The sequence below is a fragment of the Crocodylus porosus genome, unplaced genomic scaffold (genome assembly GCF_001723895.1).
Source record: "Crocodylus porosus isolate Cpor-Errol unplaced genomic scaffold, CroPor_comp1, whole genome shotgun sequence".
NCBI lineage: Eukaryota > Metazoa > Chordata > Crocodylia > Crocodylidae > Crocodylus > Crocodylus porosus.
In genome coordinates this window covers 505,708-516,048 of record NW_017728919.1, presented here as the reverse complement: position 1 = coordinate 516,048, position 10,341 = coordinate 505,708, and the positions used below count along the sequence as shown (strand labels likewise).

Sequence of the window (10,341 nt, the reverse complement as noted above, 5' to 3'; positions counted from 1 at the left end):
ACCCGCATGGCCATCATGGTGAACGGCCGGTTCCAGTGCCTGGGGAGCGGGCAGCACCTGAAGAACAGGTGAGTGGGGGATAGGGGTGGGGGGCAGCCCTCCAGAGACCCCCCACAAACCCACCCGCGCCACAGAGGCAACCTGTTGGGAAGGGGCCATCAAGCACAGCCACGAGCTGCTTGGGCAGCACTGTCTGGCGTGCGTGGGATCCAGCTCGGGGCAGTAGGGTTTAGTAGCTACTGCCCCTGGAAGCCAGTTGGCCCCTGGGTTGTGCCCTAGTCCTCCAGTGGCAAAATGCCTCATTCCCGAGGCCCTAGGGGTCCCTCCGCCCCCAGGGTCTCCCCCCAGAGCCCTCCTTCCCCATGCACAGAGCAGAGCACCTGGTGCCTGCGAACCCCTACTGTTGGCGGCAGGTTTGGAGACGGCTACACCATCGTGCTGCGGGTGGGGGGCTCCAGCCCGGACCTGCAGCCGCTGGAGCAGTTCATGCAGGAGGCCTTCCCCACCATCGCCCTCCGGGAGCGGCACCGCGGCACGCTGCAGTACCAGCTGCCCGCCTGCCGCAACTCGCTGGCCCATGTCTTCAGCACCCTGGCAGCTCAGCACGGCCGCTACTGCCTCGAGGACTACTCCGTGTCCCAGACCACGCTCGACCAGGTGGGACCCCTTCCAGCCCGGGGAGGGTCTCCCAGCCTATGGGGGTTTCAATGGGAGGGTCTCAGCCCATCTCGCGGGATAGGGGTCAAACAGGTGCTGACTGAAAGCTCAGGGGTAGCATCCTCTGTTTGCCCCTTGTATGCCACCAAGGATGGCTACTTGCCGTGGAGCCCCACGAATGCCTGCGGGGAGCTCTCCACCCAGCTCTGCCTCCTCCATGCCCTCCCGGGGGGTCCCTGACCCTGTGGACGCCTCGGCCGCATTTGGCCCCATTGCTCTGGGCACTGTACAGCCCCGGGGTGGGTCCGCGCTGCAGTTGGTGTGACCCAGTGGACGTGCTGGGCCAGCGGGCACCGTGGAGAGGCAGCCGCAGGGGCTCATCTCCCAAGGGTGTCCCTAGGAGGCCTGGCAACCTGGCACCATCTGAGGCTCCCGTCTCATTAGGGGTGCCAGCCTGTACTGCGGGCACCCCCATGTTGGGCTGTAGAGCAAGGGACAGCTGCTCCCTGCCCCAGAGGGCTGGAGGGGGTCCCTGGGCTGCCCGTCTGTGCTGACCCCCGTGTCCTCCCCCACCAGGTGTTCCTGCATTTTGCCAAGGACCAAAGTGACGAGGACGCTGCCCCGCAGGGCTCCCCCGCGCCCGGCTCCGTGAGCCCCGGCCCCTGGTCCCGGATCACCCGCTTCCTGCAGGACGAGCGCTACCAGGAGAGCAGGGTCTGAGCAAAGGGGATGGAGCCAGGACAGCCATGCCCGCCCTTGAGCCCATCGATTAAACCCCCAGAGAGGGGCACAGGGCGGGTGGCTCCTTCCTGAGTCCTCCTAGGGCCAGGGGCAATACTGAACCCCCCCCAACGCCCTAGAGCAGGGGTCCTGCCTGACCCACTGGGCCCTCCAGTGCCCCCCACACTGGGTGCCCAGTGCTTGGCCCAGGGAGCAGGCCCTGCCCTGGGAGGGTGGGGACCTGGTGGGCTTTTTTCTGCCTTAATCAGTAAAGGTCCAGTGGGGCTGGCGCCTGTGTCTGAAACCCCGCTGGCCCGCCCGCAGCCCCGGACCAGGCTGGGGGCGTCTCTTGGCCTCGGAGACGTCCTGCAGGCGTCTTTTGCTGCTGTAGGTGCAGGTGGGGGGGATCTCACCCCAATTCGAGCGCTGGGCAGAGCCCGGAGCCCTATCTGCCTTTGAGCCAGCCGCTCACACGCACAAGGACGGGGGGAGAGGGCTAGGCTGGGTCTTTCAGGGTCCTACCCCGCCCCCCATCCCACCCCCACGATGCCCTGGTGTGACCTGGGGTTGGAGCCGGTTATGAACAGGCCACTGCCTGCCCCCTCCCGATCTCAGGGACCCCTTGTCCTGCAGCGGGTGCCCATCTCCATCGCATTTCCAGCCAAAGGACCCCCCCCGCGCTCCTCCTTCGGGCTGGGATGGGCCCCGCAGGAGCCGGCAGAGCTGCCCCTGCCCATCGACTGTCTCAGCCTGGCCTGGTACGAGGGCGGTGGTTTAGGTACCAGACTCTCGGAGTAGGCTGAGCAGGGCTGAGCCCTCCCAAGGGCTTTGCCGAGCCCTTGACTTTCCCGTGCCCCGAGCCCCGCAGGCCCAGCCACCCCAGCCCCTCCTAAGGGCTGACCGCACGCTGGAGCCTGGCCATGCTCGCCTGGGGGCACCAGGGCCGGTTCTGCTTGCAGCTCCCTGGTCTCTGGCACTGGTAAAGCAGAGACCGCTTGGACGTGCTAATTTAATTAAAGATGCACATGATAACTCAGAGCCTGTCTGGGAAGGTTTATTAGGGGCGTTGGGGTCACTCCAACGGACTCCGTCCCTTTCCCCAGTCCATGGACCTGGGGTCCCTCACCCCAGCCCCTCGGGGGGACCAGGAGATGCTGCTGTTCCCTGTTTTATAGCTGGGAAGGACGTGGGCTGGGGAGCCAGAGCTGCCTCGGTGCCGGTCAGCGATGGGTCCTGGGGCTGCAGAAGAGGGGGGGAGTGAAAGGGACCCCCAAACGGGCGGCCCCCAAGGGTGCGATGGGGCTCCAGATGCTGCCGGGAAGACTCACCGGACCACGGCCCAGGTGCGGGCGACCAGGCTCCTGTGCCGGGCAGCTGGGAGCAGTCCCCGGGGCCTCCTGGTGTCTCCCTGCCGGCTCCTGGCCAGGGCGTGGGGCAGGCGCCATCCCTCCGGCCTGAAACCAGACAGGTTGGGGGGTCTCCAGCATCCCATCAGGCCCAGGGCAGGTGACGACACCAGCTCCTGAGCACCTCCAACCCCCCCTTGCTCCTGCTCGGCTCCCAGATCTGGTCCTCTGGGCATGCACGTGGCAGGGGGCAGCGTGGTCCAATGGTTAGGGCTAGGCCTCCTGCCTCCTATTCCTGGACTTGCTGAATGAGCTCGGGGGTCATGGGCCCTCTGGGTGCTAGAGGCTCCCAGGGGCCTGCAGCCAGGGAGGGGCTAAGGGCTCCTGCCTCAGTTTCCCCTCCTAGTGCCCTTTAGCGAGTCTCCGCCTTGCCTGAGCCCTGTGCCCTGCTGCTCCACTGCCCTGCCCCGCCAAGGCGGGTCGTGCCAGCCTGGGGAGAGCCTCGGCTCATCCCTGCCCGTGCTCTGCTCCCCCGGGGGCACTCACTCGCTGCCCAGGCCGGCGTCGGCGTCCTGCAGCTCCGTGCGCAGAGCCCTCAAGGTCTGGGCGATGAGCCGGTGGTGCCCACTGCACGTGGTCTCCTGCAGCCGCCACAGAAGCAGGCGCGTGGGGAGCTGGACGTCCGGGGAGCGTGGGGGCCACAGGGCGTCCAGCACATTGGCCTGGGGCAGAGGAACAGCATCGCCCCCCCCGCAGCCGCCAGCGGGGCCCCGGGCCGGCCCGTCCCAGGCAGGGACTGTGGGGGCGTAGGGGTGGGGGACTCCTGCCGGACCCAAGTTTTCCCTGCCCTCCTGCAGTGGAGCGGGGCCCATGTCGCACCAGGCCCCTCGGGATCTGCCGGGCTGGGACCCGAGGGGAGCACCCACTGTCTCCGCGGCGCTGCGCTGCTTGGAGGCTGATGCCTTAGCTGCCACGACCAGCAGCGGTAAAGAAACGGGGGGCCCCGGCTCCCGCCCCAGCACCAGTGGGGTGCCTGCCAGCCCCCATGCCCGGCTCTCGGGCTGCCCGGAGGTTACTGCTTCTTGCTGGCGTTCCTGGGGCCATGGTGCTATGGGGGGCAGCGGGGTGCCCCTGCCAGCCTGATCCACTCTGGGGGCTGGGCTGGAGGTCTGCCCATCGCTGCCTCCGTGCCCATCGGCTCCCTGTGCCCCGCGGCTGGGCACACGCCTCGGCTCGGGGCTCTCCACGACGCTGCCCAGGATGGGGCGAAGGTCAACCAGGATCTTCTTGGTCCGGGGGGCAGCGGCAGGTGGCTGCGAGGGGCAGCAGCTGAGCGGAGAAGAGGCCATCTCCTCTTTCGGTGCGGAGGCCTTGGCAATGGCAGTCTTCTTCCTCCTTTCCCTCCGCCGGCCGGCCCTGGGCCCCCACCGGGAGCCAGCCAGATCCTGCCCCGGGCTCCCCGCCAGGCACCGCGTCATTGCCGTGGGGGCATCTGGAATGAGAGAGGCCCCTGAGCACAGCCCGGCTCCGGCCAGGCCCCTGCAACACCCAGGCCAGGCTGGACTGAGCGCTGAGCGCTGAAGGTAGGGCCTGCCCCTCTGCTCCGAATCCAAGCCCTGTCCGTGTCCCTCCGCTCTGCCCAGGCAGCGCCTCGTGCCACCCACCCCCACCCCACTCCTTCACTTGCGTGCACTGCTCTTTACTCCTCCATACTGAGCGGCCGCCACATCCCACCCCAGAGGTGGCCGCATTTCAGCCTCCAGGGAAGGGCTCCGTGCCTGGAAAGCCCCTGGGAAGCCATCAGGCTGTGCCGGGCCGGGCGCAGGGTTACGGCTGAGCCCTACCTTCCCCGGGGTGCTGCGGCAGCGGGAGGCGGAAGATCAGGTCTGCCCAGACGATGGGGAGCAGGCGCCGCGGCCGGCTCCTCGGCTTCGGGGGCTGCAAGCCCATGCCTGTCGGCTGTGGCTGGCTCCCGGGATCTGCCTGGAAGGTGCTGGTGGGGCAGCCGCGTGGGCAGGGGTGCTAGGCTACAGCGAGCCTGGAGGGACTGGACCCAGGCGGGCCACAGGTCCCCACCGTGCCCCCGTGCATGGCCCTGTCCCATGCGCAGCCTGCTCCGCCCGGACCTGGAGGTAACCACAGCACAGCCAAGAAAACCAGAGGAGCAAGGCGGCTTCACCAGCTCCAACAATGGCCCTGCGTGCCTGCCACGGGGTGGGGCCCGCCTGCCCGCTCTTAAGGTGGACTCAGGGCCTGGCTCCCTGCCCCCCTGGGGTGCTGGCCCCTTCATATACCCCCCAGCCCCTGCTCCCCCATCAGTGATGCTACCGCTCTGCCCCCTGCTCCCTTGTGGTGTGCGCCAGGGAGGCTATGGCCATGCCCAGGTACTGGGGCCCTTTGCGCTCGGTGCTGTATGTGCCCCGAAGTGCATCAGATCTGGTGGGTAGAGGTGGGAACAAGGTGGGGCGCAGCCTGCCAGCGGCTTGGCTAAGGGGGCAGATTGCAAGCTGGGAGGGACTGGGTGGGACCCCAGAATATCCTGGGGGTATCTCAGCTGCCTGGGCCCCGTGTGTTGGCAGCAAGTGGGCAGGAATTCAGTGCCCCTTGTTGCAGCCCCCGTGTCCGCATGGCTGGGTAGGAGGCACGTTCACATGTGTGTTGATGCGTGGGGCTCCCTTCCTCCCCTACTTCTTTTTTGCAGGTGCCAGGAAGCCCCGTGCCAACCCCGCTGCTGTCTCCTGCCCTGCTCCACCTTAGTGGCACTGCCAGAGGCTTCCCGGGCGCTTGGTAGCAACGCAAACAGTGCTGTCAACAGACCGGACCCATGCTTCAGCCGCTCCCGGGCCAGGGATGCCAGCAACCCATCCTGGCATGACCTGGGCACCCGCAGGGCCAGGCAGCCATGGGTCTGCCACCCCTGGACAGGGCACAGCCACCCAAGCTGATGAGGCCGAGCAAATACAGGGGCCAGGCCAAACTAAATCAAGGCCCAGCCCAGGCACCGTCTCCCTGGCTGGCTCAGAGCAAACACAGCGCTGTCTGCCCTTGGTGTGGGCAGAGCTTGGCTGGGTCAGGGCAACAAAACAAAGAAGCTGGCAGGGGCTGGAGCTCCGTCTGCACTAGGGCTGTGGGAGCAAGGCCTAGCGGGGAGCCCCTGGCAGCCCCAAGGTGGCAGGGAAGGAGGAAGAGCCGGGGTGGGGATTTGGGAGCCGGGCCTGGGCACCAAAATGGGCGAGGTTCATCAAAGGAGGGCAAAATATGACCCCGAGGGAGCAAAATATGGAACGCTTCACGAATTTGCGTGTCATCCTTGCGCAGGGGCCATGCTAATCTTCTCTGTATCGTTCCAATTTTAGTATATGTGCTGCCGAAGCGAGCACGAACACTGCACTCAGTACGACCTTATTTAAAGCTCAAGATGCTGGGAAATATGCTGGTTACGGAGAATTTTGGTGTTTTTAAATCCTATCTCATTGAAATGCAGATATAGTGCTTAATAAGGATGTGCAGCTCTGCATGCGGGTAGCGTCCTTTTTCATTCGTGATTCTAATGTTTTTCGGAATCGGAGGCATTTTTCGCTCGCGCAGGGTGTGACGGGATTGGCGTGGCTCTCCCGCCCCCCGCGGGCTATGTAAAATAGGGGCGGGGCGTCGCGCTGCTCAGCCGCCGGCGTCCCAGGGTGCTTTGCGGGCGGCGTCGCTCTTGCGCCGACGTCGTTGTCGTCCGCGTCCGGGCTGCAGCTGGAAGATGGCGGCGGCGGGGCTGTGAGGGGCGGCAGCGGCGGCGCAGCGCGGGAAGCGGCCGGGCCGGGCCGCCAAGGAGGAGTAGGCGGCGGACGCGGTCCCCATGGCCCCGAAGCCGCGTCTGCCCCGGGCCGGCGCCGCCCTCAGCCCCCCCTAGAGCCCGGGACACCCCCAGGGGCTGCGGCCCCTCCCGGAAGAGGCCCCCCGACTGCCACAGCCCCCCGCACCCGGGGAGAGACCCTCCTTAAAGAGCCAGGATCCCCCACAAGGGAAAGACCCCCCCCCGAAGGGCCAGACTTCCCCGCCTGGGGAGAGACCCCCCGCAAGGAGAGAGGCGACTCCCCCCACGCTGAGGAGTCAGGTTCCTGACCTGGGGAGAGACCCTCAGCCCCGAAAGAGCTAGGAACCCCCCCACACACACACACACGCACCTGGCGAGAGACCCCTCCTGGGGTGTTCAGGACCCCCCACTGCCCAGAAGAGAGACCCACCCCCCGAGGGGACAGGCTCCTGACTGGGGGGAGACCCCTCCAGGAGCTAGACGCACCCCCTGCCTGGGGAGAGATCCCTCCCACTCCCAGGGGGCCAGGATCCCCCCCTTCCCAGGGGAGAGACCCCCACCAGGAACCAGGCTCCCTTGCCCCCACCCAGGTCTGCTCTGCAGAGCCCAAGGGGCCCCCCAATCCACAGGAGACAGAGGAGTCTCTCTCAGAGCCCCCTCCCCCCTGCATTGCCATTCAAGACCCCTGGGGCTGCCCCTTGCACCCTACCAGGGACACTTGCCCTCCCTGCCAGATGCCCCCGGGGCAGGTCCCAGGCTCCCTCCCCTGGCCACCCCTCAGCCACGGGGGTTGATCTGTGACCCCTCGAGAGGTCCCAGGGGGGCCCAGCAGCCCACTCCTCCTCCCTCTCTTCCCCTGCCCCAGCCACGGTGGATGTTCCTGGGCTGCGGATCCTCCCCCAGTTTCTCTTCCCTGTTTTTCCTTCCTGAGTTTCTGCTTTCTTGGCGTGGGGGTGTGCAGCCAGGCACCCTCCTCCGTGGTCCTCCCACCCCTCCCCTCCCTTCCCCCCCGGTTCCCAGCACCCACATTGCCACCAGCCAGGATGTCGGAGAACCAGGCACATGCCCACACGAACCACCTCCCGGGGGCTAACAACGCTGGGGGCGGCGCGGCAGCCGGCGGAAACAACCGGGGTGTGCGCAACCCCAACCTCAACCAGAACCCGTTGATCAACGTGCGCGACCGCCTTTTCCACGCCCTCTTCTTCAAGATGGCAGTCACCTACGCCCGCCTCTTCCCGCCCTCTTTCCGCCGCATCTTTGAGTTCTTCGTCCTGCTCAAGGTGAGGGGCAGCCCTGCGGCGTGGGCAGCTGTCCCCGGGTGGGCACCCCGCTCCAGGCAAGGGGGAAGCTGCTTGTTGCCACTGCATCACTCTCAAACCCTGGAGAGCTTTGCCATTGGTCTGGTGTTTTGCCACACGTGAATTTCCCTCCGGCTGTGGTGCTTTATATCTGTTCCTGTGAATCGTCACTCAGGCACTTGGTATCAAACTGGAAGGTGTGTTAGGGCACATCTAAATTCAGAGGCTGCAGTTGCCTGGATCTGCAGTGTCCTGTGCATTCTCTCCTGATGAGGTGATTCCAGTTCTTTACCTCTGGAGCCGGCTTAGCGGATGTTCTTTCTACCTCCCAGTGTGAAAATGGAGGAGGAAGAGCAGGTGCCTCAGTAGCACTGAACAAAGTGTTCCCCAAAATAACCCCGTATTGGCCTCATAGTTTCTAGGGTCAGAAGGGACCTGAGCAGATCATCAAGTCTGACCCCCTGCCATGGGCAGGAAAGAATGCTGGGGCCTCTTCGGGCCATAGCTCAAGTGGGTATTACAGACATTTCATAGATTTCATAGACATTAGGGCTGGAAGAGATCTTGCGAGATCATCGGGTCCAGCCCCCAAAATGATCCTGCAAGATCTTTGTTGTTTCGGATGCTGCTCTTACAGTGATGAGTCTGTTGCATGTCCTCAGATGTGAATGTCAGGCCAGCGCTCTAACGCAGCGGCTTCTTGTAGCTGAGTGGGTGGGAAGGTGTGAATGTGGCTGAATCTCGGTGCTTGGCGTCGGTGCTCTGGATGGTTTCTGTGCCTGGCAGCGAGGCGATTAAAGCTTTCGTATCCTGGTGACTGATTCTAGCCTGTTCTGGATGGATTGCCCGTCCGCCTAGGTTGATAGCCTGTCAGTCTGGATTGAATTGGAACCAGTGACCTGGGTGGAAAGGTTTATGATTCCGTTACCCAGCAATTGCTACTATCTGATGGATGTAGGGTTTACTTGAGTTGGTTTGGCAGCTTCAGTCTATTTTCAGGAAAGATGCTTGACACTTTCCTTGAGCCTTGCCTTTATGGAGGAGGGGGGGAAGAAAGTTTTGCTGTGTGTTTGCCAGTACTGACCATCCTGACTATGATGGTCTTGTGCCTGCTGGGATCTTTCCGTGCTAGTGAGCGTGGGAGAACCTGCCCTTCTACCTTGCTTTGCGAGTGCAATCTTGTTCTTGTTGGCGGTCCTGACTGAGGGTAGGAGTCTCAGCTCTAGAAGCTAGTCACCGAGGAAGTGCGGTGATGGGCCTTGGCAGAGGAGTGTGCCAACACAGTCCACGCTGTAACTGTGTGGGTGAAACCCACTGGCTTCTGTGCTCAGGCTGGTATTTAAATATGGAAATTAAAAATAATAAGATGGTGATTACAGTGTGCTGATCATAATTATTGACAAAGTCAGGAGAGGAGTAGCTCAGCCTATTTCCTGCTGCCTACGTAGCAAATGCGGTGTTATTAAAGACCAAGCAGTGGCTTTGTCATCACAGCGTCATGACCTTGCTATGACAATAGTGCCTTGTCACTCAGCCGATTTGGGAGTCCTTGGACTTGCCCCTTTTTTGCCCCCCCTGCCTCTTGTGTTGCTGAGAAGGGACATGCTGATCTTGAAGCAGAGTGGGGACTCATGACTGTGGAGCTCTGCCCCATTCCTGGCAAGCCTGGAGCTAAGGTTGTTCACGAGATGGTCCTGCTTTGAACAGGGGGTTGGACTAGAGATCCCTTACAGCCCTCATTTTCTATGATTCTGTTGCAACTATACAATCCTAGCTTTCTGCATACAGTAGCTGAGCACCCTGTAACCCATTGTGTGCGTGAATCCCTGTGCTTGTCACCCCTGTGCTTAGCTTTTCGCACAGTGAAGTTGCAGTGCAGCTGTGAAGTTTGGCCAGTCTGGTAACTTGTAGCAAAGAAATCTAGGATGAAGAATCATTGTGACCCACTAGATTACCCAATGATCAGGCACTTTAAGGCAGGTGGAGAGCAACCAACTCCACACCTTGGCTGCGGGGAGGATTGCTGCGTTCTAGGTGTTCTGTACTCAGGGGAGAGGACTACGGCACAAGCGGTTGCAGGTATCGGGTAACATCACCCTACAGTCATCCAGGACATTGGTGTTGAAATCCTGTCCCTGGTCCACTTTGTTCTGCTGTGACTCTTCCTCTGATTGAAAAGCATCTCTCCATTACTTTCTGAAACCAGAGACCTGGGGGTGAAGTGTCCTTTATGTGGGTGGTGACTTACTAAACTGACTGACTCATTAGAGAGCTGGTTTGTTTGAGGTGGAGTTAAAAACCCTAATTACCCTCTGTAGTGGAGCAAATTTTTTTTTAATAGCCACAACAATGAGCCCTCTGATAGGTCTGTGTAAAACGTTGAGCTGTGGCTTTGAGTCCTAGGCTCCAGTCACCAGGATTGACTTGAAATCCTGCCAGCGGACCAAGGCACTTAAGGGGGCACTTAAGGGAGCTCACCCCTGCCCCAGCCCTGGCACAATCTGTGGGCAAG

General features: G+C 62.9%; 2 protein-coding genes across 3 annotated transcripts in view; both read left to right on the top strand.

Moving 5' to 3' along the window:
* The window catches only part of ABCA7 (ATP binding cassette subfamily A member 7), a 25,451-nt gene extending 23,042 nt beyond the window's left edge, over positions 1–2,409 (top strand). The window contains exons 44-46 of the mRNA XM_019538421.1: positions 1–68; positions 414–657; positions 1,234–2,409. Coding sequence (XP_019393966.1) covers positions 1–68; positions 414–657; positions 1,234–1,377 — 456 coding nt within the window. The 3' untranslated portion in view covers positions 1,378–2,409. The remainder of the gene's footprint in view (positions 69–413; positions 658–1,233) is intronic.
* Positions 2,410–7,511: 5,102 nt separating this feature from the next.
* TMEM259 (transmembrane protein 259) overlaps positions 7,512–10,341 on the top strand; it is a 23,417-nt gene continuing 20,587 nt past the window's right edge. For both annotated transcript variants that reach the window (XM_019538252.1, XM_019538251.1), the window contains exon 1: positions 7,512–7,811. In XM_019538252.1, the coding sequence (XP_019393797.1) occupies positions 7,572–7,811 (240 nt within the window). In that variant the 5' untranslated portion in view covers positions 7,512–7,571. The remainder of the gene's footprint in view (positions 7,812–10,341) is intronic.